Here is a 24,724-nt window from a genome sequence, read left to right on the forward strand (position 1 = left end):
GAAACTGAATTTCATTTTTAGAACAGTTACTTAAAGGTTAATTCACTTTTACCCTCCCCCCCCCCCCCCCCCCCCCCGCCGCAAAAAAAAAATTCAGGGATGTCCAGCAGGTGGTATGTTTTCAAACTTTGTGGCAATGGATGGAGGACTCAGAGACATCCCCACCTCAACCAAAGGAGTTAAAAGAGATTCCATTTAGGATTTGGGGTTTGGGCATTTCCAGGCAGGTGGGTTTGCCTCTGGGTTTGGCAAATGACCACAACCAGACTTACTTTCCAGATCAAGTAATGGGTCATAAAATAAATGGAGACAGAAATCAGGCAGAGAGGTAGCTGGAGAACCAGTGGACAATACAGGAGATAACTTTATTGAAACGCAAATGGCATTGAACAGATGAATCTTGCTGAGAAGAGACATGCCTGAGGACAGAGGGCCCAGATGAGGGGGACCACCATGGTGAGGGAGGAAGGCCTCTTCAGCTGGCCCAGGCATGAATTTAATTTTTGACCAATTTGTTATTTAAAATGAATTACTGAGGGGACAGCCCAGCTCTCTTCATGATTGTTACCGCAACTATATACAACCATTTCCTTTCCAGATTCAATTTTGCTTTTTCTACATTAGCTATAAAAGGGAGTAGGTTGGAAGAGGCAAGGGTCAAATGAGAGAGGAAAAAAAAAACAACAGATCAATCAAACACACACACACACACACACACACACATACATACATAAACACACACATCCTGGTTTGAGGTTTTGTGCCCAATAAATTAAAAACAAAACAAAAATAAAAAACTGAAAATTCCTGCCCACCCTCCACCTGAGGAACACCATGCACTTGAGAAACACAAACTCCATCACAGAGTGCTGACCCAAACAGGATGGGGTGGGGGTGGGGGGGAAGGAAGTTAGAGAATTCATTAAAAAAAAAAGATTTTTTTTTTAAACAAAAGAACATTAGGAAGTGGTGGCCCACTGCACAGCAGTAGCCCAGAGATTGGCCGCAACATGAGCCTCTTCCTTACTTTCTTCCTTCTCAGAAAAATGGCAGGGAAGCAGGGTGACCCCCTCAGAGTTGGCCAGAGGACCCATGGCAGGCTTTCTGGGGGACTAAGGGAGTGATTTTAGTGCAATTATTTGCCTTCCTTCGGCTTTAGTCCTTCCTCCAAGTGCTGCGTGCCAGGGCACAGGAGACCTGTCCTATTAGGTTTCTTTGTGCTCAATCCTCAAGCTCTTTCACAGGGAAAAAAATCAACAAACTTGAAACAAAACCAGTTCCAAACAACCTTATCTCCCCCGTGGCCCCATGAGTCTGTGAACTTTGAAATATATGAAGCTCTTTTCAGACTTTTTTTTTTAAGGATTTTATTCTATTGCCTTGGCTGAGTAGTTCTGTATCCACCACCTGGTGTGGGGAAAGCTTAAGTCCAAGGATTTAGTTTGCCCAGCAGAGCACAGAGAAGGGGACTCCTTGGAATCCTGGAACCCTTAAGTTGTTAGCTGTCTTGGGGAAGAAGGTTCTGACCAGGTTCTCAGACCAGTAGTGCTCTTTGCAACTCAAATAAAGGAGAGGGATGTTCCTGGGAGAACATTTTGTTATGGAAATACAAATTATTTTTTTTTTTACTTTTCCCATTCTATTACATAATTGGGAAAAGGTAAGAATAGACACAAATAGTCCACCAGAAGAGCAATCTGGAAGAGACCTCCAACCACTTTCCTCCGTGCAGATTGCCAAGTAGAAATTTCAGAGGTGACATTTTTCTCTGAAGGTTGCATTCAACTAGGAAAGCTGCAAACACTCCTCTAACTTCCACCTGGAAGCGCACATATTATTTCCTTTGTTAAATTAAACATAAGGAAAACCGAAACATAAAGAAGTATGATAAAAGTGATGTTGGAACTAATGGTAACATCTGGATTATAACCTAGGACCTTCTTATTTTTGGTCCTAAAGCCCCTGAAAGTAGGCACTCTGATACTTAGCTTTCCCTTTAAAACAGTCAAATCTCCAAGTTCAGCGTGCATCAGATTCACTGCGGGGTTTCTTCACAGGAAGGAGCTGCTGGGCTCTACCCCTGGAGTTTCTGACTCATTAGGCCCAGGGTGGAGCCTGAGAATTTAATTTCTAATAAGTACCCAGATGCTGCTGATGATTCTAGTAGTCTGGAACCATCCTTTTGAGAACCATGGTCTTCATAATTGAAGGGCTGAACCAAGAAACTAGGGGTTCACTTTCATAATTACATGATAGAAAATTTTCCAAGTCATAAACATTGAGAAAAATGGTTAAAACATCTGTATCTGCCTTGGTCTCCCTGCAGCTTCTGAATTTCAAGAGGTTCCCTTTCTTTAAGGCTATAATTCCATCCAGTTTGTTCTACCTTTTCTAGGATCTGTGGTGACAGTACTTGCTTCTAGGGCTAGGCTGAGCAGACACGCACACCTGCCCTCTGGGCAGTGAGATATATCTCTGGAGATTGATTGATGTCATGAATATATAAAACTGATTCAGTTATAAAGGGCAATATCAGGCTTTGGGAACATAGTGCCCCATACGACCTTTTTTTTTGTCCTATCATGGAAGTTGGCTTATGGGGTACAGGATTAAGGAAAGAAAAGTATGATGAAGAGCTGCATTTGCCAATGTGAACCACGCTGAATGTGTATGAATGTGTAATTAAACATCTTTCCCTCGCAAACACATTGGAATAAAGAATCCTTAATGTCTCATTGTAAGCATCACTTTGATCTTGGTTTTGCAGGACTGAGTCCCATTCAGTCAGGCAAATTTCACCTACATGCTGGGTTGCTGCACACGGGTGCCCTTCCACATAAGGATGTTTGTTACTGCTTCTCTCTTCCCACTCTTTGGAATACTACAGGAAATAGAGTTCAGACCACTAGAAGGCATGGCATCCCTCTGAATAGTATGTCTTGGGGATCTAGAACTAACAGATAAGATTAGGTGCACTCATACTCTTGCAAACCAGGAAAACCAGAAGGCAAGAAATGAAAAGGAAAAAAAAAATCACTATTTGTCTTCAGTCCTTAAGGAGTATGGATGGATTAGTTGGAAGGTTGGTAACTCAAGACCAAAATGTAGTACATCGGTCTCTCCATGGACTTTTAGCCAATTCTTCTTTCCTGCCAGCCTCTACCTTCCCAATGGCTACACTACACGAAGAGCATTGGTATAGAATTTACATGAAGACAGAAATAAGCACCGTAAAGTGGCCACAAAGAATAGAATTCTTAAATATACTCTACGAAGCCTCAGGATAGGACACAGCAACAGCCAACTGCTTGTGTGTGTATGTGAGACACAACACACAAACACACACATGAATGCACACAGACATACACACACACACACACACAGGTCCCATATTAGCCTCCAATTTGCTAGTATTTTATTTTTAGTGCCTAGGCAGGGACTGAGAAAAAAATATATTGGACACATCTTGTTGGTCTTCCCCATCCAGAAATGAGAGGGACTCTGCCGAGGAACCTCTCTCTGAGTTGTGGCTCTCCCCATAGATTGATGTTAGGTATTGAACCATGTTCTATACCAGCTCGCTTTGGTAAGGGATGAAGTCAGGGGCTGGAGAGGAAGGAAACAGTACAAATTCCAGAATTAGGCCAGATTCTTCCAAAGGTGCCTGGGGGTTGAGAATTTAGCTATGGGACCCGGTTTTCTCTTTTGAGGGATCCCAGTAGTCTCAACCAAGAAGCAGGTGTGTAGGTAGGAGAGAATGCTGTGGATTTGCTCCTTGCCGTTCATTCTTGCAGCAGGTCGGGGGAGCTTGGTGTTCTGCTTCAGAGAAGTCTGGATGAGCGTCCCAAGGGGTTATAGCACCATGAGGAGGCCCAACCTTCTTCTACAGTTGCCAAATACTCAGGATTCCTTTGTGAGATGATCAATCCCCACCATGAGGGGCCCAGATGTGCAACTGTAAACAAGGTCCCAGGCTGCAGAGGGAAAGCTGAGGCTTCATTACCACTTCACAAAGTTGGGAACACACTTTCTGGAGGAAAGCAATTAGACACCTGGGCTAAATGCAGCAGTCAACCAAGAGCAGAGGGTGATGGATCCCAAGAATAGAAATGAAAAGTCAGAGCACGAGAAGCCTCCAGAAAAAAACCTGCTGAAGATCCACACAAAATTCATGGTGGTATCCATGGTTACCAGAGAGACAAGAATCTCTCTGCGGTCTGAGGCAGTTGGAATGGAAGAAGGGGCTCTCCCCTCTCCTTTTTCTCAAGTAGCCAGTAACATCCATGTCAGAAGGCACTGGCTGGGCAGCACCGGAAAGTAGAGTTAAGGGCTCAACCATCAGATTAAGATGGCATTAAAAGTCTAAGCCTTGCCATGGGACTGGAGCTTGGAATAGGGTACACAGAAGAGGCCTAGGTCCAAAGCAAGCCCATCTGGTCTTTCCTTCCTTCTAATTTGGAACACCCAGCTCTGGGGCCTCATTTTGCGCAGCAGAGACCTTAAGGCAGTGATTTCAGCACCATCCTTGGACAAACAGCTTCTTCCCACCACAGAATTGCATATTTTACAGCCAAGTTGGTTGGGGGATCTTCACAGCTCATGGAATTAGCAGCAATAGCAATAATAGTCTCCAGCACAGAGGACCCTGTCTTCCCTGGGAGCTACCATGTGAAAACAGAAGCTTTTCTTCGGGGTGGTGGGGGGGTGATAAACGAGACCATCTTGGGAACTAAATGAAAATATTCTGATATGAAGATTCAGATGAATCTACTCCTCGGTTGGGTGGAACAGAGTGATCCAGAATGCCTGTAGAATCTGATAGTCTTGTGCTACTTAGGAATCTGAACAGCAAACTTTTAAACCCAAGCTCACCACATATCCCTGATTGGCAGAGCCCTGAAATTTCAGCCCACTTGGCAGTTCAGCCTGGAATCTGTTCCCTTAGGGCTTTCAGAAGTGGCAGGAAGTAGACTTGCCAACTCCAGACAAGCAAGATTCCATAGTCTTTCAGGTTCCACCTTAGTTGATCCCAGATCTTCTGCCCCCAATGTATTAGACATCTAATCAAAGGCTTCTTAGCTGACTTCTTAGATTTCAGCTACATTTCTTGGGTGATCCTGAAGGTCCAGATACAAGGTAGTATGCATTTAATGGGGGGTCAACATTTTCTACTAGACATGAACTTACGGGCCCAAGTCTTGTCTCTTATTTTTTAAAATCTAGTAACTGGTACACAGTTAAGTACTCAGTATCCGTCAACCGAAGGAACATGGACCGGCAGACCTTCAGGACATCAGAAAAGAGCAACTTCTTGCAAGATGTGGGATCTCCCCAGAAGGCAGATATTGGCCACCAAATCAAGCTCCTTGAACCTATAATTCTGATTTGGAGTGTCTCACGTGGCTGTTCAGTCTCTTACATGTGAATACTCACCTGTCAAAAACAAATAGTAAGGGCTGGCTGGGAATTTTGATTCAGTCAGGTGAAATGGCTACCATTAAATAGTGCAGTGAGAGGGACAAGCAAGCCACAAGATAGAAGAGTCTCTCCAATTTCTTGGTTTTCCTACAGTCTACAATGAAGCTCAAAGTTGCCAATTGAGCTCCTGGCCAGAACGTGTGCTTTTTGCGAAAGGGAAGTTAAAGGAACTGGGTTCCTCTTCTCCCACTACTGCTGATCCAGTGCTTCACGTCTTATATAGGCCCTAAGGATGCCACATAGAGTGGTATGACAGGTGTTCAGCTGGTACCAATTAGATGGCATCAGATTCTCCCAAGAAAATCTACTTGGAAAAGCCAAACTAACCCCTCAAAAAGCAACCCAGTATCTCATGGACATGTGAAGAAGTGGGGAAGCAGGGGAGGAAAATAAATAGGCAGATGGTAGGGGGAAAAAATCAATGCAAAATAAAAAAAATAAAAAATTAAAAAGTAGGGTTTATTGACTCTCATGCATGTTAAATTAGAGGGTAGAAAGACAGAGTTAGGAGTCTTTCTCTGAAGGCTGTAATGTTATTTTATGGTTTGGCGACTTCTTAGATTGGCAGGCATCTTGTCAAAATCCCCTGTTATCCAGAAGGCAAGAGCTGGCAGTTTTCTTTCTTGCTTGGCAACTGGGTCCCCTCTCTCCAGATTCATCTTTTCCATTGCATTTTACCTTTTACAGGTTGATTTACACATTGTTTAAACCACATGCTTCTTTTCTGGGCTCCGGCCAGATCTCTGGGGGAAGAGTTGTTGGCAGTGGTGATGGAGTTGGGAAGGGTCTGCAAGAAAGTCCGCGGAGAGTCCTGCCTCCCTCAGGTCTCCCCACCTGCGACTGTCTCGGAGTTGTTTGTGAGAATCAGGAGTTGCTGTAGAGTTTTTTGATGTCTTCTGAACCCCTTTTCCCAGAAAGCCCAGGAATTTATAATTGAAATAAGAAATCAAGGAAAAGACCCAGAATCATCTTTTCCCCAAAATGGTGAGAGGAGGCCAGTAAATGTATTTAGGGGACACAAGTTCCCAAACTCCACCCCACCAATCCCTAGTAGGAAGTTCTCCAAGGTGCAGCACCAAGAACCTGCCCCTCTTCTTATCCTCCTCCTCCCTCCTGTTCTCCTCCTCGGCTGGAGAGCTATCGCTCTGAAAGAAGAGGGGAGAGGAGGAGCTAAGGAAGCTGATGCCAGCCTTCTGTAGTCCGGGGTGACAGTGACTGCTGGGACCTCAGAGTGTTGCCTGGAGGTTGGGGTCCAGAATCGTCTCTCGATCTGGAGATTCAATGTAGTTGGCAGCTTCTTGAAGTTTCAGCAGCATGGCCATCTAAAGAGGGGCAAAGGAATAGACTAATGAGAGTAGGGAGGCTGGGTCCTGCCTGCAGAAGGGAAACAGGAAAAAACCTTGATCGTAAGTTTGATTCTTGGTTTGGAAATGATTAAGAGCTTGGAGTTAAGAGGTTATTTATGAAAAGCATGATGATCGCTTCAACCCTGTTTGTAAATATATGCACGGACGCGGTCACCTGGGGGTATCTCCGTTATACAGGGTGCCGTGTGTGATGTGTGGGGGAACCACCTCTGCCTGCATCGTGAGTGCCCTTCAGGGGAGGGCAGAAGAAACACACATCCCAACAATACTGGGGGGAATGTGAGAAGTGTCATAAGAACACTTTTGTCTCTAACAATTCCCATTCCAGGAGATCATAACCCAGCAGCGAGGCTCCATGTTATATGAATCTGTTTCTCCCCAGCTAACAAACCGTATGTCAGGTCTAAACATCTCAGGGTTTTCATCTCCTTTTCTTTATCTTCATCTGTTTTTGACAAGGTCATAATTTAAATAAAAATGCATTATGACTCAACTGGAAGACTTCCTACTTGAGAGGTAAAACTGCAAGGCCATTGGATTTGTGCAAGTTTTTCTTTTTTCTTTTTATATTGGGGATTGAACCCAGGGGCGTTTAACCACTGAGCCATATCCCCCAACCTTTTTTTGTATTTTATTTAGAAACAAGTTCTTGTTGAGTTGCTAAGGTCTGCTGAGGCTGGCTTTGGACCTGTGATGCTCCTGCCTCAGCCTCCAGAGTTGCTAGGATTACAGGCATATGCCACCGCGCCCAGCTAAATATGTTAAATTTTAATATAACCTGCTGAATGTCCTCTGGAATAGTTTTACCAATGAACACTCCCATGCAGAGTGTGAAGTCTATGCTTCCACACATTAATTTTGCCAATGTGAAACACTATTCCCTTGTTTGAATTTGCCTTTCCTCATTAGAGTCTGAGGATCTAGATATGTCTGCCCAGTTTGTCATGCATCTCAGCCCGATTTCTACAGGGGTTGCATGAAATTCATTTAGCTGAAGCAGTCCTCAGGATTGTAGCAGAAGAAAGGTAGAAGTAGAGAGTGCTAATGTGTCATATTGCTCTACTTCTTTGGTTGGTATTTCTACATGGAATCTGCCTGAAAGTTGGGTCTTTACTTGAATGCATCTTGCTGGGATGTATTATTAATTAACTTCATCAAGGCTGTAAGCATGCAATCTCTAACTCAAGATTCTGTACTCAGAGTTCTGTACTGGCTACATTCTGGTCCTGGACTTGTTGAAACTTTTCAATTCCTTTAGCCCCCACCTCTGAATATGCATGAAGACTGTGGAAAAATTCCATCCATCAGTACTTTTATTTTCACCTTAGTGTGGCTTATACTCACCAGAGGGTCCGAATCTAGAGAATTTGGAGTGCTGTCTTTGACTGTTCTGTCTTCTGGAGGTGAGGCAATGCTGTGAGGGCCCACAGTGGGTGGAGGCAGGTGGTACAACTTTGATTGGTCTTGTTGGGCTGATGGCCAGGGAAGAGTATCCCGGACCCACTCCACTGGGTCCTCCCAAGCAGCTTTCTGTCCATGAACCTGGAGAGGAGAAATTAATAGGAGGGGAATCCACAGATTAGAGGCTTGTTTGTGTACTCTCTTATAGTTCCTGCACAAAATCATATTCCTTCAAAACATGCACTCCCTCAAATGTAAAGATTTAAGGCTCTGGCCAGGTGCAGTGACACACACTTATAATCCCACCAATTTGGGAGGCTGAGTCAGGAGGAATGCAAATTTAAGGCCAATTTAGGCAATTTAGCAAGATCCTCTCTCAAAATAAAAAGGACTGAAGATGTAGCTCAGTGGGAGATCTCCCATAGTTTGCTCCATCACCACCACCAGAACAAAATTTGAGGCTCTTATTCCTGTGGAATTTTCCTGAGCTTCCCAACAAGGAAGATGTTTGTATAAACTGATATAAATCATTTTGATAATATAACAAACTGTAGTAAAGCTGTAAAAAAAATCTTTCTTTAATTTTACTGTTTAAATTGACAAAAATTATCTATTTCATATGCCTGTAATCTCACAGCTCGGGAGGCGGAGGCAGGAGGATCGTGAGTTCAAAACCAGCCTTAGAGAGGCCCTAAGCAACTCAGCCAGACCCTGACTCAAAATAAAATTTAAAAAAAGGGCTGGGGATGTGGCTCAGTGGTTACTGAGTTCAGTCCACTGTGTTCAATCCCTGGAACCAAAACAAACAAACGCCAAAAAGAAAACCCATGTTTGTGGAAATATGCATAAATTGTGGAGTAGCTAAATTGAACTAAATTAATATATGCATGTGAGATCACATACTTTTTTGTGTGAGGTGGGAACACAAATCTATTCTCTTTTCAAGTATGTAATACATTAATCACAGTTAACACATTATACTCTTGTATTTAATTTTCCTGTAGAACTGAAATTTTGTGTCCTTCGACTAACACAGCCCCAACTCCCACCTCCCCAGTCTCTGGCAACCCCCATTCTACTCTCTTTGAGTTCAACTTTTTGGGATTCCACATAAGATTGAGATCATGGGTTCTTTCTTTTCTGGACCCTGCTTGTTTCACTTCAGATCATGTCCCTCAGGTTCCTCCATGTTTTTGCAAATGACAGGACTCCTTTCTTTTTTAAGTAGGAATGGCTTTCTATTATGTATATATGAATACCACACTTTCTTTGTTCATCTGTTTATGGATCCAAGGGTGCATTGAAACATAATATAACACAAATTTTATGACCCTGTGATTTTGCTTTACAAGTAGGAAATTCTACATTACTCATAATACCTTTAATTTTTTTTAACTTTCTTGAAAACAGCCATTATCTATGTGAAAATGTTTTTATTTTTTATTGGTGCATAATATTTATACATAATAGTAGAATCTGTTGTTACATGTTTGTACATGCACACGATATAACAATATAATTGGATCCCAGGACCTCTCCTATCCTTCCCCTCCCTACTTCCCTGGTCTCCTTCCTCTATTCTACTGGGCTCCCTTCTATTTTCATGAGACCCCCCCGCCGCCCGCCAACACACACAAACCTTTTTCCCCCTTTTTTCTCTCTAGCTTCTACATGTCAGAGAAAACATATGGCTCTTCATTTTCTGTTTGGTTTATTTCACTTAACATAATGCTCTCAAGTTCCATTTTCCTACAAATGATATTTCATTCTTCTTTAGAATTATTATTTTTATTATGGGTGTGAGCCATCATGCCCAGCTCTAGATTTAGGTTTTTTTTTCTTTGTTTGTTTGTCTATTGTTTGTTTTGCTTTTTAGGCTATTGTGAATGGGACAGTTTTCCTGATTTCTTTTTCAGCAAATTTATTATTGGTGTATAGGAAAGCTATTGATTTTTGTACTATGAGTTTGTATCCTGCAATGCTGTTACTTTGCTGTGTTTGTTTCTTAGTTCTAGCAGTCTTCTGGTGGAGCTTTTTGGGTCTTCTAAGTAAAGGATCATATAATCTGCAAACAGTGATAATTTGACTTCTTCCTTTCTTCCCCCCCCCCCCCGCCCCAGTACAAGGGACTAAACCCAGGGGTCTTTAACCTGAGCTGCATCCTCAGCCATTTTTATTTTTTGAGATAGCGTCTCACTGAGTTGCCTAGGCAAACCTCAAATTTATGATCCTCTTGCCTCAGCCTCCCAAACAGCTGAGATTACACCTGTCTTCCTTTCCTATTGGTGTCCCTTTAATTTCAAGAACTATGTTGAATAAGAGTGGTGAAAGCAGACACACTGTCTTGTTCCTGATTTTAGAGTTGCATTCAGGTTTTTCCCATTCACTATGATGTTGGCTTTGTGTTTGTTATATATATATATGAAGTTAAGGTAAGTTCCTTCTTCCCCTAGTTTCCTCAGTGTTTTTATCATGGTGCTGAATTTTGTCAAAGGTATTCTCTGCATTTTAGCGAGCCCTATCTAAAAATTTCTCTGTATTCAGCTATAAAAAAATAAAATCCTGACATTTGCAAAAATATGGATGGAACTGGAGATCATTATGTTAAATGAAATAAACCAGACACAAAAAGACAAATACTGCATTTATATCAATAAAAAAGTCAACTTTATACAGATATTGAGAGTAGAATGGTAGTTACCAGAGGTGAGGGAGAGAAGAAGGGACAAAGATGGGGAAAGGTTGATCACGGGGTACTCAGTTGTAGTTAGTTAGAAGTTAGAGAAGTTCTGGTGTGCTACTGCATAGTAGGGTAACTATAGATTACACTAATGTAAATTTCAAAAAGCAAGAAAAAGGATTTTAAGTGCAAGAGGATGTATTACTTACCAAAGAAATGATAAATGTTTGAGGAGGTAGGTATGTTTAATCTGACTTAAATATTACACGATGTACACATGTATTGAATCATCACTTGGTACTCCATTAATTTGTATTTTGTGTTTTTAATTCATCACTTTAAAATAAATCTAAGGCTGGGTGTGGTGGCACCCTTCTGTAATTGCAGCGAGTTGGGAGGCTGAGACAAGAGGATTGAGTTTGGAACCCTGTCTCTAAATAAAAAAAATGCAAAATAGGGTGGGAGATGTGGCTTGGTAGTCGAGTGCCCCTGAATTCAATCCCTGGTATTTCCTCCATCAAAAAATCAAAATAAAATAAAAATAAATCTAAGCTGGGCACAGTGGTGCATGCCTGTAATCTCAGTAGCTCCGGAGGCTGAGGCAGGAGGATCATGAGTTCAAAGCCAATCTCAGCAAAAGCAAGATGCTAAGCAACTCAGTGAGACCCTGTCTCTAAATAAAATACAAAATAGGGCTGGAATGTGGCTCAGTGGTCAAGTGCCCCTGAGTTCAATCCTTGTGCCAAAAAAGAATAATAATAATAATTATTATTATAATTATAAATACATAAATCTAATAATAAAAAATAAAATGGCTCCTTTCTTATACAAAGTTTTTTGACTTAAAAATCTTTTTACAATTAGACAATAAGAAAACAAACAACCCAATCAACAAATGGGCCAAGGACATGAACAAACACTTCACAGAGGAGGACATACAATCAACAAGTACATGAAAAAAATGCTCACCATCTCTAGCAGTCAAGGAAATGCAAATCAAAACCACCCTAAGATACCACCTCACCCCAGTAAGATTGGCAGCCATGATGAAGTCAAACAACAACAAGTGCTGGCGAGGATGTGGGGAAAAGGGTACTCTTGTACACTGCTGGTGGGACTGCAAACGGGTGCGGCCAATTTGGAAAGCAGTATGGAGATTCCTGGGAAAGCTGGGAATGGAACCACCATTTGACCCAGCTATTGCCCTACTCGAACTATTTCCTGAAGACCTTAAAAGAGCACACTACAGGGATACTGCCACATCGATGTTCATAGCAGCACAATTCACAATTGCTAGACTGTGGAATCAACCCAGATGCCCTTCAATAGATGAATGGATAAAAAAAATGTGGCATTTATATACCATGGAGTATTACGCAGCACTAAAAAATGACAAAATCACGGAATTTGCAGGGAAATGGATGGCACTAGAGCAGATTATGCTTAGTGAAGCTAGCCAATCTCTAAAAAACAAATACCAAATGTCTTCTTTGATATAATGAGAGCAACTAAGAGCAGAACAGTGAGGCTGAGCAGGAAGAAAAGATTAGCATTAAACAGAGACATGAGGCGGGAGGGAAAGGGAGAAAAAAAAAAGGGGAAATCACATGGAAATGGAGGGAGACCCTCATTGTTATACAAAATTATATATAAGAGTTTACGAGGGGAATGGGATAACAAACATGGAGGGAAATGAATTTCAATAGATGGGGTAGAGAGAGAAGATGGGAGGGAAGGGGAGGGGGGATATTAGAGGATAGTAAAGGTAGCAGAATACAACAGTCACTAATATGGCAGTATGTAAAAATGTGATGTGTAGCCGATGTGATTCTGCAATCTGTATTTGGGGTAAAAATGGGAGTTCATAACCCAATTGATTCTAATCTATGAAATATGATTTGTCATGAGCTTTGTAATGTTGTGAACATCCAATAAAAAAAAATCTTTTTACTTATTTCGTTTGTCTTCAAAACAAGGTAGAGCAGAATTTATCTCTCTCTCTTTTTTATACATGAGGACATTTAAAAAGGTTAAGTAACTTTGGTCAATGTACCATACTGATTAGTAGTTAGTAAATAGCTAAGGCTATAATAGAGCTTTACTTAATTCCCAGCTCAATTACTTTTCTATTGCTCTGCCTTCTACAAAGTGGTGTGAACTGGGCTTAGAGCCAGAGGCCTAGGATTAGAGAGAGAGCCTTAGAGGCAGTGGCCATTGAGTCATCTGCCAAATGCAAAGCAGCTTAGTCTATACAGACCTTGCTCTATCTTTTTAAAGAGAACCTAACTAATCCCAATAGTTCCACGCTAAATATTGAAGAAATGTTTCTCCTTTACTAGGTGGGACAGCCTGATGGTGGAGTTTGAGAGGAGTCAGAGGGTGGGGCTTACCTTGATCCCATCTTTGGCTCCCTCCTGTAGATAGGGAATGATGGAGTTGTTCCACAAGTCAATGAACCAGGTCCGGAAGTCCTCAATGCCAATGGGACAGGACAGGAAGAAGCACGGGCCTAGGGAAAAAAATGAGATCATGCAGATGGCTGAGATACCTACACCTCCCCAGCCTTGTGCCTCCTTTATCTGTTAGTACCAAGCAGAGGGGGCTGACATCCAAACTATCAAAGGAAATTTAGAATTATCATGACCGGTAGGCACTGAGTGCCTGGGAGACAGTCTCATAAATCACGCCTCACAATGTAGAAGGGAGACAGGGAACAAGAGGAGCATCCATTCCCTCCTATATATTTTCCCTCCGTAATTGTGGGGAGAGATGAGGGAGGAGTTAGTTTTGTTTTTCCAAAGCCTTGCACATCCTAAATAAGTCGTCTACCATTGAGCTATACCCCATCCCTTTTGTTTTATTTTATTTGAATCAGGGGTCATGCTAATATGTAAAGACTCTATGAGTTGTAGAATGTGGTTTCCAACAAATTTGATGTACCTGTGTCAATTTTGTTGAAACATTTACAGAATTGAAAACTTGGGACTCATGGATTAATGGTTAAGTGGTTCTAAGTCTGCAGCCACAAGGCTTGCAACTCCTTTGCAGAATGAAGACTCCAGAAAGCAAAGGGAGCACCCGCCTGTGGTGCGCTATAAGAGGGAAGCTGTCTCTTGCCCCAGGGGAGCTGGAGTCCTGTACCGATGAGGAAGTCTGAGGTGCTGTGCTTCTCCAGGAAGGTGTGGAGGTGATACCACAGCTTAGGCACCCAGTCCAGCACCCGAAGCAGCTCTTCCTTGTTGGCGTTGATGTCGCTGTCTGACTCTACCAACTTCCTCCGCAGGTAACGCACCAGGAAGCCATTGGCTGGCTCTACATTGTTGGAGAAGGTCAGCATCCTGCCACCAGGAATGGGGAGAGTGGGGTCAGAGTGGCAATGGGGACACTGAGGATTCATCCCCTCCTGCAGAGCTGTTCTCAAATCAGTGACCCTCTTCAAATAACCACCTGACCTCTCTGATCTGGGTCAGGGTGGAAAGGCAGAGAATCCTATTACAGCAGCCTATCAGAGTCCCTCCTAGTTTTGCTATCCTTTCATCTCCTTAAAGGTCCCGCTCTGCCTTGTAGCTAACATGCAAATATATCTATTTTCTCTGCCCAGCCTGAAAGGCTCTGGCTACTTCTCTTTCCTTCTGGTACTTAGTGCCCCTCTGCTCTCAGAGCCCAGGATTTAATTAGTGTGTAGGCTCTTGGGTAGGGTTAGAAGGTTCTTCCAGTGCCAAGGTTCTTACCTGAAACTCAAGTGCAAGCCATGGTTGGGTGTCATTTTTACAGGCTGATTGGTGGTACCTATAATATAGGGACTGGGGAAAGAAAGGATTAAAAGATTCACTTAGATCTGTCTTAACACACGTACACACAATGGAAAGCTCATAGGTTGGTCTGGACTGGACCTCCTCTTCCCATTGTAATGAGTCCCCACCCCAGCTTACCATTTGTGATACTTGCAGGTGAGAGCCCCATTGACCAGCTCACTAATAGAGCCTGCTTCACTCAGGTCATCCAGTAGGATCACCAAGGGCACATCTCCAATTCCTGTTTCTCGATCTATCTGGTTGGCTAGGTTGGAGAGGTACAGTTGCAGATCCTGGAATCAAAGAAAATCGTGGGTTAACACTCAGGAGTTGGCACCCAGATTCGGACTGGAAGGAATTTTGGAGAAGCTCTGCTAGTTCTGGATTTCCTTGGGGCCTTTGGCTCCTGTTTGTTGCACTTACACATTTGATTTCAGAACCAGATTTACCACAGACTGATAAACAGTGCTCCCAGAGGCTCTCAAGGAACCATCTTAAGCAGTTGCCTCTAAATCCCCAAAAGGTGGAGAATACATTTTGTTCTCTAAGTGGCTTTTCTACTGTTAATGGATGTGCCTCCCCACAACAGCAGAGATCTAAGACTTGAATCAACTCCAAAGAATTAGAGTGGGCACAAAAGACATCACTGAGGGGGGGGGGCACAATATATAATATTTAATTCTGCATAATTCCTCCCAGAGAACCCAAGGTCAGAGAGGAATACAGAAAAGGAAGGAAGAGGGAAGAAAATAAGAGAAGGGATGGAACTAACAGAGTTGGCAGAGAGTGAGGTGGAGCTGAGGAGTCAGTTTCATCAATGATCAACTAAAGGGAAGGCAGCTTACTAGACCAAGTGTGGAGAAAGAACTATGGACAAAAGAAGAAGAAGAGATGGAGGTGGAAGAAGTTAAGGACAAAAGTCTGGAAAGAAATTGGGGGAGCAGGGGAGGGAGAAGGCCAGAAAAGAAAGGAGGTAGGGAAGAAAGGAAAAGAATACTGAAGAAAGGGAAAATATTATGGTAGGTGAGGACGGAAGGAAAAGGGGGCTAGAAAGGAACCCAGGGAAGGTCCTGGGGAGACTGGGGTCTGAAGGAAGGCTGGCAGGGGATCTCGGGGGCAGCCACCTTGCAAGACTGCTGGTGCATGTTGAAGGTGCTGACGATGCCCTCGGTGACCTCGCGGCCAGAGCGCTCCACTAAGTATTCAGCCAAGCGATTGGTCAGGTAGGTCTTGCCAGTGCCGCTGGGGCCTGAGAGCACGAGGCGCCGGTGCTTGAGCAGGAGGCTAATGTAGTGCTGCATCATCGGTTTGGGGATCAGCGTCTCAAACACCAGGCTGTCCACGCACTTCTCCTTTAGACCTGAACCCCACCACGGAAAGCGTGAGTCTGGAACGTGGCCCTGAGGAGGGCAAGGGACCCCAAAGAGCTTTCCTTTCTTTATCTAGAAGCCCACTGAAGACACTCAGAGCCATGTGTCCCAGTTCCATAGGAATCCCCTTGCCCCTAATTCTGAAAACTTGGCCCTCGTTTCTAGGGACATACTCTGAGCTAGAGTTGAGTGGGCAGAGCAAGAAGCCCAGGCTTGGTTAAAAAATGTTCCTGGGAACAGAAGTTAGAACTTATCTTTCTTATTTATCTTTTTCTACCTCTCATTACTCAAGCACCTTCAAGTTATAGCTTCTCAATAAATCCTTGCTGAACAAATGCATGATGGTCCCCTCCCTGACTTGATGCCACACCACCTTACCCCAAGAGATGAAGACTGACCTTTGAGGGAGACCGAAATGTTATTGACACCTCGACGGCAAGGAGGCATCTCTGGGGGTTCAGCATCCAACACTCGTTTCACATGGCTGAGGCTGTAGCCGTGGATCGACTCAGTGCTTAGTCCCAGGGTGGAGGCTGGGTCCATTTTAGAAATATAGTCCTGAGAGAAGAGAGGGGAGAACAAGAAGGAGATGGTGAGGGACACTGCAAAGATGCAACGCAGTTGACAAAGCCACAAAGAAGAAAAAATATTAGAGGAAACAAAAGCAGGTGGAGAAAGAGAAGGGCATATGCTCTTGTTGTGTTCCCTTTCTCCATAGAGCATCCAAGATCCCCAGGGTCCCAGTGCATAGATGGCTCAATATCCCGTGACAGGATGAGCATCCCTGGTGAGAACATGTATTCCTTTACCTTGAACACTTGGAAAACAGCTTCATCCAGCATCTTCCAGTCAACTTTTCCACTGACTTTGCTACATCCCAAGAAGAATTCCTGCTGCTTCAAGTCCTGTAAGGTCAAAGTAGAAGCATGTGAGCTTCAGTGCAGATGACTCTAAGAAAGGAAGACCCTAGAAGGCTTGGGGATTTGAGTACTCTGGTATGGAGCATTAGGAACCCTGAATTTCTTACAACAATATGGCGGAACGGATGCTCTTCAACTTATAATGACATCACATCCTGATACACTCATCAGGAATTGCAAATATCTTGAGCTGATGTTTAATATCCCTAAACTACTGAACATAGCTCAGCAATGCAGTCCACTGTAAAGCGAGGGTCATTTCCCCTGTGATCACGTGGCTGACTGAGAGCTGTGGTTTGCTGCCACTGTTCAATATCCTGCTAGGCCAGGAGAAGTTCAAAATTCAAAGTATGGATTCCACTGACTGCACGCCACTTTTGTACATCATAAAACAGGGGACCGTCGGTGTTATGCGGGTTGCTACGCTGGCCCTTCCTGAAGTTCCTTACCCCTTTGATGATGTGCTGTGGGGGCATCCGTACTACCACTCGAAGGGTCACTTCCTCCTTTAGACCACAGGTGCTGATGCCATCCATGGGTGACAGGTCTGTGGGGTTTGAAAAGGACTAATTGGTTTGAGGGCACCACAGGCTTTCCTAAATTTTTTAGTCATAATCGCTTCCAAATAACTATTTGCCACAAAGAAGAAACTGGAGCCCCAAACTGAAAAGACAATAGGATCTAAAAACACACAACAACTCTTAATGTCTCCTGACACGGGCATCTGCTTGATTTTGGCATTGTTACCTCCCTGGCCCAAGGAAAATGCCATGGAGCAAGCGGAATGGAAACAGTGGAATGAACCCTGTTCTTCTCTCCACCCTTACAGGCTCGTCTCCCAAGCAGGTACCTGTGTCTGTGAGACTTGGGCTGAAGGAATGGGTGAGTGCGAGGCCCAGGGAGCGGCGAGGGGATGACAGAGTAGATGATCCAGGGACCTGCCCTGGAGTGGAGCCTGAGGAGGGGCCAGGGGCTACCTTCAGCCGGTCATTCTCTGCTTTCAGCAGGTCCACCTCCAACTACGGCAAGAACAGACAGGGAAGGGGGGCAGGGTTGGACGATCTCAGGCCTTGACTTCCCCATTTCTGTAGCTCTCGGCCCAGACACTGACCTGCATGTTGTGCATGGTCTCCCGAAGTTGGTCCAGCTGGTGGGCAGAGTTGAGGGCCTCCAAGCGGATGTCTGTGAGCTTCATCTCTTTTTCCCACAGCTCCGAGCGCAACTCGGATACCTCCTTCTTTTCTGGCTCCTCCTCCTCGTTGGTGTGGAACAGCCTGGGGTGGGGGGCTGAATGAGCAGGGGCCCTGTAAGAAAGCACGTGTCAGCCAGGCTACTGGGGAAGCACTAGTTACCGGGGTGGAGCCATGCGCGGCTAGTAGCCTTGTCTCCTCGTGCCCACGGAACCCAATCAGTAGGAGAGGAAGGGTCCCTCTGTGGTCTTCTATGCCCAAAGAGAGGCCCACAGTTAGGCGTTGTTTGTCCAGGGTCTATGGGCTCACTGCCCGTTCACACAGTGCCAGGCTGAGTGGCAGGTGGTGAGAGCACTTACTCGGTGACATCAATGCCCACAGAGGATGAGTTGGAGGACTTGATGGAGGGTGAAGCTGTCTCTGTGGAGCCATGTTGCAGTTTGGGTGACGAGGGGGCCGAGGAGTCTGGTGTGGCAATCTCCTCGATATCAGAGTATGAGGAGGCTGACTTGGGTCCCTTTTTTATGCTGAAGGCTTTGTTGAAGGAACTTCGAAGCTAGAAAAGAGCAGATCCAGGAAGAGAGATGTCAGGGATCCACTCTAAGGATGTGGGAGGGGGACTGATTTGGGACATCTGGGGCAGAGAGCTGTGGAGGCAGGGAATTTACTTGTTGTCATTAAGCCTGTTCCTAGAGGCTTCCTTTGATTCATGGCACAGGGACAGAAGAGTGGCCAGAAACTGAGGCAGAGGAAAAGAGTGGAATCTTTCAGCTTGCCATTGTTATAGGTTATGGAAACTTCCTGAGTCCTCTCTCTCCCATGGGGGGAACTGTGCCCCTGATGAGGATGGAGAGATGTCCCCAGAAGTCACATGGTGTATACCTCTCAACAATCCAATCCCACCTTCTCCAGCAGACCAATTACGGCACAGTCTAGTTCATTTTGGGTCTCAGGATGCCACCTCTGACTTGGGCTTATCGGCCCTGAACCTGTTCATCTCTTTAGAAATCAATCAGAAACTGACAACATGATTCTGTGGAGACGGAGAAAAGGCAGTGGTATACTAAATTTCATTCAGTACTTTTGTGCCCAGCATATCACAGAATGGTTAAAACAACCAGACATAAGCACTTTTTTTTTGCTATTTTGCAGTCCTGGGATAAGGGTTATTTCCCAGCACGTACTTAGGTACTTGGGGCATTACAATCAGACCATAGCTTGTTTAATCTCGGTGTTGACGAGCTTGGGTGTTAGGGATGTGAGCTGAAGATGCAAACCAGGGTCCTGTCCCACACCCATTCACATGCATCCATACAGCATGCACACACACGCGGGGACACAGACACAGAATGGCAGCAAGAGACAGAGAGTAAAGGAGGGGTCGAAGGCTATGGGGGACAAAGGCAAACCAGATCTTTGGGACAGCGAGAAAGATGAAGGGAAAATTCGAGGATATCCTTTCTAAATGTCTCTCCCGGGACACAAAGTCTGTTAGGTGAAGGATGGGGCTGGTGGGTGGTGTTGGGATTTCTACTAGGCAAGACATAAAGGATGACCAATCTGGCTGTGTGAGGATGAGTGACAGAGTATATATGCACATCTGGATAGTTCCAGGGACTTAATATCATTGAGCAATCAGGGCTCAAAAGCACCATAAAGCTTAGTTCTCTGAGGAGATAAAGACCCGAGGCTGATCAGGCCAGAGTTGATTTGCTTGACACAGCATCACTGAAAGAAGACATGGGACTAGAATTCAAGCTTGCTAATTTTCAATTTAGTGAGCTCTTCTCCACATCACTGCCTTAAGGGAAGCTCTGTGTGTCTCTGTACGTTTGTAGAAAGAAATTCTGTAACCAATCAGCCTGGGACAGAAGCCCTCTGAGATCTAAGATCTAAGATCTGAGATTCCAAGTGAGATTAGGGTGCGGTGGTGCACGTCTGTAATCTCAGCAACTTTAAAGGCAGGAGCATCACAAGTTCAAGGCTAGTGCAGCAATTTAGTGAGGCCCTAATCAACTTAGTGAGACCCTGTCTCAAAATAAAAAATAAAAAGGCACGGGAGATGTGACTCAGTGGTAAAGCATGCCTGGGTTCAATCCCCAGTCCCCCACCACTAACAAAAAAAAAAAAAAAAAAAAAAGATTCTAAGTGAGAACAGTGGTCTATTTGTCATTCAGTATTCCAAAAGCCAGAACTATTAGGGGATGTTTAGTGTTATGTGGTTCCATGGTTAAATGAGTTCAGGAAACAATGGATTATGAAGAAAGAAGATTCTTTACTGGATATCTCAGAGCTTCTCCTCTGCAGATGTGTCCTGCAGAAGATGTAGTGCTTCTCAAATTTATTTAACAATAGTGTCACTTTTTAAGGAGCGCCCCAATGGATAGGTGACCTGTGGAACACACTTCAGGAAAGGCTAATCTAAAGAATCAGATTTAAAATCAGGCCTTCCCACCTGTGCTCTGTCTTACCCAGTCAGGGCCTTGGCTGCACTGGACTTTTTCTTGCCCCCTGCTTCCCTTCTGAGCAGACAGTGTCCATGTGCAAAGCATGCCAACGTGTTCCTCACCACCACAGCCCCACCTCAGTTTGACTTTGGCCGCCTCTGCGATGTCTGCCTGCCCGCTGTGACCACAGTCTCTCATCTGAGCTGTGTTAGCACTTATTGCCTGAATAAGCGTTTTGGCCACTGGACTGTTACACATTTTCTATGTACAATATTTTTTTGTGTGTGTCTCCAGCAATATTGCAGTCTCCCTCATGACTGAGATACTGGATCCAATTCTTCATATCTGCCACAACACCTAGTATGAAGTTGGAACAGGGTTAGAGTGAATCTCTACATCTGAATTGGAACCAGCATTTTGGGTTCACTTTCTATATATCTTAGATATACTCTAATCCCTGAAATGTCTTTGGAAACTCTGTGAATGCTTAGAAGGTTTTAGGCTATGAGGTGACTTAAGTCTACGCTAGACTGGCACCTTCTCTGAATTATCTTACTCTAGAGCTAAATCTCCAGGTTAGACCCCAATTGAACTCTGGAAATTATGTGAAGATAACCCTCATTCAGTAATTCTTTTATTTTGGGCTTCTAGGTTTAATGGAGCAAAAACAAAAAAGGCTCTGCTGGGTGATGTGCACACCTGTGATCCCAGCTCCTTGGGAGGCTGAGGTGGGAGGACTGTAAATCCGAAGCCAACCTGGACAACTTAGCAGGACCTTGTCTCTAAATAAGTCAATAAAATTAGAAGGCTAATGTTCTGAACAGGGTGGGCTCAACTTGACTTCTTTTTAGAATAGTCCAATTTTGTAACAAGGGAAGGCAGTAGGGAACAGATTTGGATTTTGTCTGACTTTCCCATTTGACCCACGACCAGACCGCTCCTCTGTCCTCACGCGGGGCAGCTGTGGATGGACCATGCAGTGGAGTGAGTCGGGAACTCCAGGGCGGTTGTTACGGTTAGTGTTATGAGTGGCCATTTTTATTTTCATGGGGAGAGAGTTGCTCTGGAAACAGGGAAGGTATGGCAGAGGGAAAGAGAAAATAAGGGGAGAGGAACCGGGTCTCTTACCTCATAGACCTGGAAAAAAATAGGGATTTGAAGTCAGCATTTTGAAAGGGGGAAAAAAAAAAAAGAAGCAACACTTAATCACTCATTGCACACGGCCGGCTCCTATCTGGACTACCTAAAGGTCTGTGGGCTACTTGTCCTGAATAGGGGACAGAGGACAGATGCCTCCATCCAGGGTGCTTTCCCTTCCACAGTGAGCTGGGGAAGCTAAAAATGGTCTAGACCTGACTAAAGAATCTCAGGAAGGTCATCCAAGGTCAATTAAGGGTTATGGGGAAGAGGATGCACACACATTAAAAAAAACAAAACCAAACCCTGCCTCTGTACTAGCCATATGGAATAGCGAGAGTACTTTCAGAGTAACGAGAAAAGCTCCACAAATACCTCTCTCAAATGGAAGATGTGACCTCCCGAAGCATCTAGAATTAATTGCTTTGTTTATAAAAATCTTTTTTTTTTATAGTGAATAAGGTAGTGGGGGGTTGGTGGAAGGAAATGGTAATTCATTTCCTTTCTGGGTATTTTCTCTGCTTCCTTCTGGAGTCTAATGCATCTGACCTAACAAGTAGGGAGAGCTGCAGGAAAGCAGGTGTGTATCAAGATCGCAGGGAGAGCTTTGGGACAAGTAGGGAATGGGGGCAGGGAGGGACAATTTAGCAGACCTTGCTCTGAGCGGATATCTGACTGAAGATTTTACTAGAAGGGCCACCTCTTGGTTAATCCTGGAAGGATCGGATCCCTACACTGAGGTGGAGGCGGTCCACCATGATTCTACGTAGTTCCGCCCCCAAACCTCTACCTACCCAACTCTTTTTCTTCTTCTTTTTCGCATCAGCGTCCTTGCCACTGCCAATGCTGGAATGGCTGGTGATGCTGTTGAGGCTTGAGATGCTATCTGAGGAGTTCTGTCTCTTGATCCGTAGTTCTAGGGGCCAAGTACAAACAGGAGGATCACAGAGGTAGATTTAGAGAAGATAGGAGACTTAAGGCAAATCTAGCTACAGAAGAAAAGAGGGGAAGGGAATCAACTAACTCCCAGGTACACATTGTTCTTGTTTTTTGGTACCGGGGATTGAACTCAGGGGCACTCGACCACTGAGCCATATCCCCAGCCCTATTTTGCATTTTATTTGGAGAGTTGCTTAGCACCTTGCTTTTGCTGAGGCTGGCTCTGAACTTGCGATTCTCCTATCTCAACCTCCTGAGCCTCTGGGATTAAAGGCATGCAGCTACCGTGCCAGGCTACATTGTTCATTTTTTAAAATTACTTGTTCAACAAACATTTATGGAGTGTCAATCATGTTTCAATATAGAAAAAAAAATACTAAAGGTAAAAGTTCTCAAAATTTATTATTATTTATTTTTTATTTCAAAATAATTATAGATGTACAGAAAGTTGCAAAAAAATGTACACCACCTTTCACTCAGTGTCATCCAATGTTAACATCTTACTTAATTACAATGTCAGAAGAGTTTTAAAAAAACAGAGCTTTTATGTTAACAATGAGAAAGATGAAGAAGCAGGAAACTATTCTAGATGTTGAGAACTAGTTAGGTGGCAACTGTTCTAGAAATAAGAGCTGTAAAGTGAAAGAGATATGGATTGAATTTGGCTATTTTCGCACTCTCTCCATAACCAGAAAAGGATCATTAAGCTATAATTTTCCCTTGATACTACCAGGAAATCAGAACCTAGAATCTGATGTTGGAACTACCAACACTCCCAAAACACTTGAAGACCCTCTGTTCAATAATTATTGAAACTAGTTTATGATACAACAGAATATTTCAGTTATTTTAGAAGATGTGGAAAGTCCTCAAGAGAATATGCTTATTTGAAGGACATAAATTTTCATTTTCATTGAAGGAATGGTATTGTATTTGCTTTTTATGAATATTTCTGGAAAGATTTGTAAGATCTCTTGCAGTACTTACCTTTAGGGAGTAGTATTTGGAGGAGTAATTCAGAGACAGGTTTTTCTTGTGTGTGCGTATGTGTGTGTGGTACTGGGGATTGAACCCAGGGCTGCGTGCATGTGATACAAGCACTCTACCAACTGAACTATATCCCCAACCCCTTAGAGATAGGTCTTTATATTTCACCACATAACCTTCGGTATTGTTCACCATTGCGTCTGGCAAACTTTTATTGCAAAGGGCCATACAGTAAATATCTTAGGCTTTGTGGCCATGGGATCTGTCTCCACTACTCAATTCTACTGCTGTGGCTTTAAAATAGTTGTAGATGATATGTAAATTAATGATTATGATTGTGTGTCACTAAAACTTTATTTAAAATCAAGAGGTGAGCCAGCTATGGTGGTGCATGCCTAGAATCTCAGACCTGGGAAGCTAAAGCAGAAGGATCGCAAGTTCAAGGCCAGCCTCAGCAACTTTTCGAGGCCCTAAACAAATTAGAACCTGTCTCAGAATTGAAAAATAAAAAAGGAGTTGGGATGTGGCTCAGTGGCACAGCATCCTTTGGTTCAATCCCTAATACCAAAAACAAAAACAAAAACTGGGGAGATGCATTCCAAACCTTTAGCATAGAGTTCTACTGAGTTACATTCCCAGTCCTTTTTTATTTTGAGACAGGGTCTTACTAAATTGCTTGGGGCCTTGCTAAATTGCTGAGGCTGCTGGTCTTGAATCTATGATCCTCTTGCCTCAGCCTCCTGAGTCACTGGGATTGTAGGAGTGCATCACTGTACCCAGCTATTCTTTCCTCCTTTTAACTTGGTTCTTTAAAATATTCCAAACAAAGAGAAAAAACTCAAAACATAGTACAATGGACACCCATATGCCCTCCACCCAATTCAACAAATGTTATATTTTATTTTATTTGCCCCTCCCCAACACACTCTTGAACAATTTGAAAATAAGTTGCTGACAACATGATATTTAACCACAAATTCTTCAGAATGCATCTTCTTTTTTTCCAGGGAGTGA

The 24,724-nt window shown here is 43.8% G+C and overlaps 1 protein-coding gene across 5 annotated transcripts in view; it reads right to left on the reverse strand.

Moving 5' to 3' along the window:
• Positions 1–346: 346 nt before the first annotated feature.
• Positions 347–24,724, reverse strand: part of NAV1 (neuron navigator 1) — a 253,836-nt gene continuing 229,458 nt past the window's right edge. For all 5 annotated transcript variants that reach the window (XM_081299365.1, XM_081299364.1, XM_081299366.1 and 2 more), the window contains 14 exons: positions 22,579–22,700; positions 18,560–18,756; positions 18,122–18,314; positions 17,861–18,029; positions 17,460–17,557; positions 16,900–16,995; positions 16,489–16,648; positions 15,845–16,080; positions 14,859–15,013; positions 14,658–14,729; positions 14,068–14,264; positions 13,317–13,435; positions 8,190–8,387; positions 347–6,800 (listed from right to left, as the gene is read on the reverse strand). In XM_081299365.1, coding sequence (XP_081155491.1) covers positions 6,705–6,800; positions 8,190–8,387; positions 13,317–13,435; positions 14,068–14,264; positions 14,658–14,729; positions 14,859–15,013; positions 15,845–16,080; positions 16,489–16,648; positions 16,900–16,995; positions 17,460–17,557; positions 17,861–18,029; positions 18,122–18,314; positions 18,560–18,756; positions 22,579–22,700 — 2,108 coding nt within the window. In that variant the 3' untranslated portion in view covers positions 347–6,704. The remainder of the gene's footprint in view (positions 6,801–8,189; positions 8,388–13,316; positions 13,436–14,067; positions 14,265–14,657; positions 14,730–14,858; positions 15,014–15,844; positions 16,081–16,488; positions 16,649–16,899; positions 16,996–17,459; positions 17,558–17,860; positions 18,030–18,121; positions 18,315–18,559; positions 18,757–22,578; positions 22,701–24,724) is intronic.

This window comes from Spermophilus citellus (genome assembly GCF_964194105.1).
Source record: "Spermophilus citellus genome assembly, chromosome: 6".
Taxonomy (NCBI): domain Eukaryota; kingdom Metazoa; phylum Chordata; class Mammalia; order Rodentia; family Sciuridae; genus Spermophilus; species Spermophilus citellus.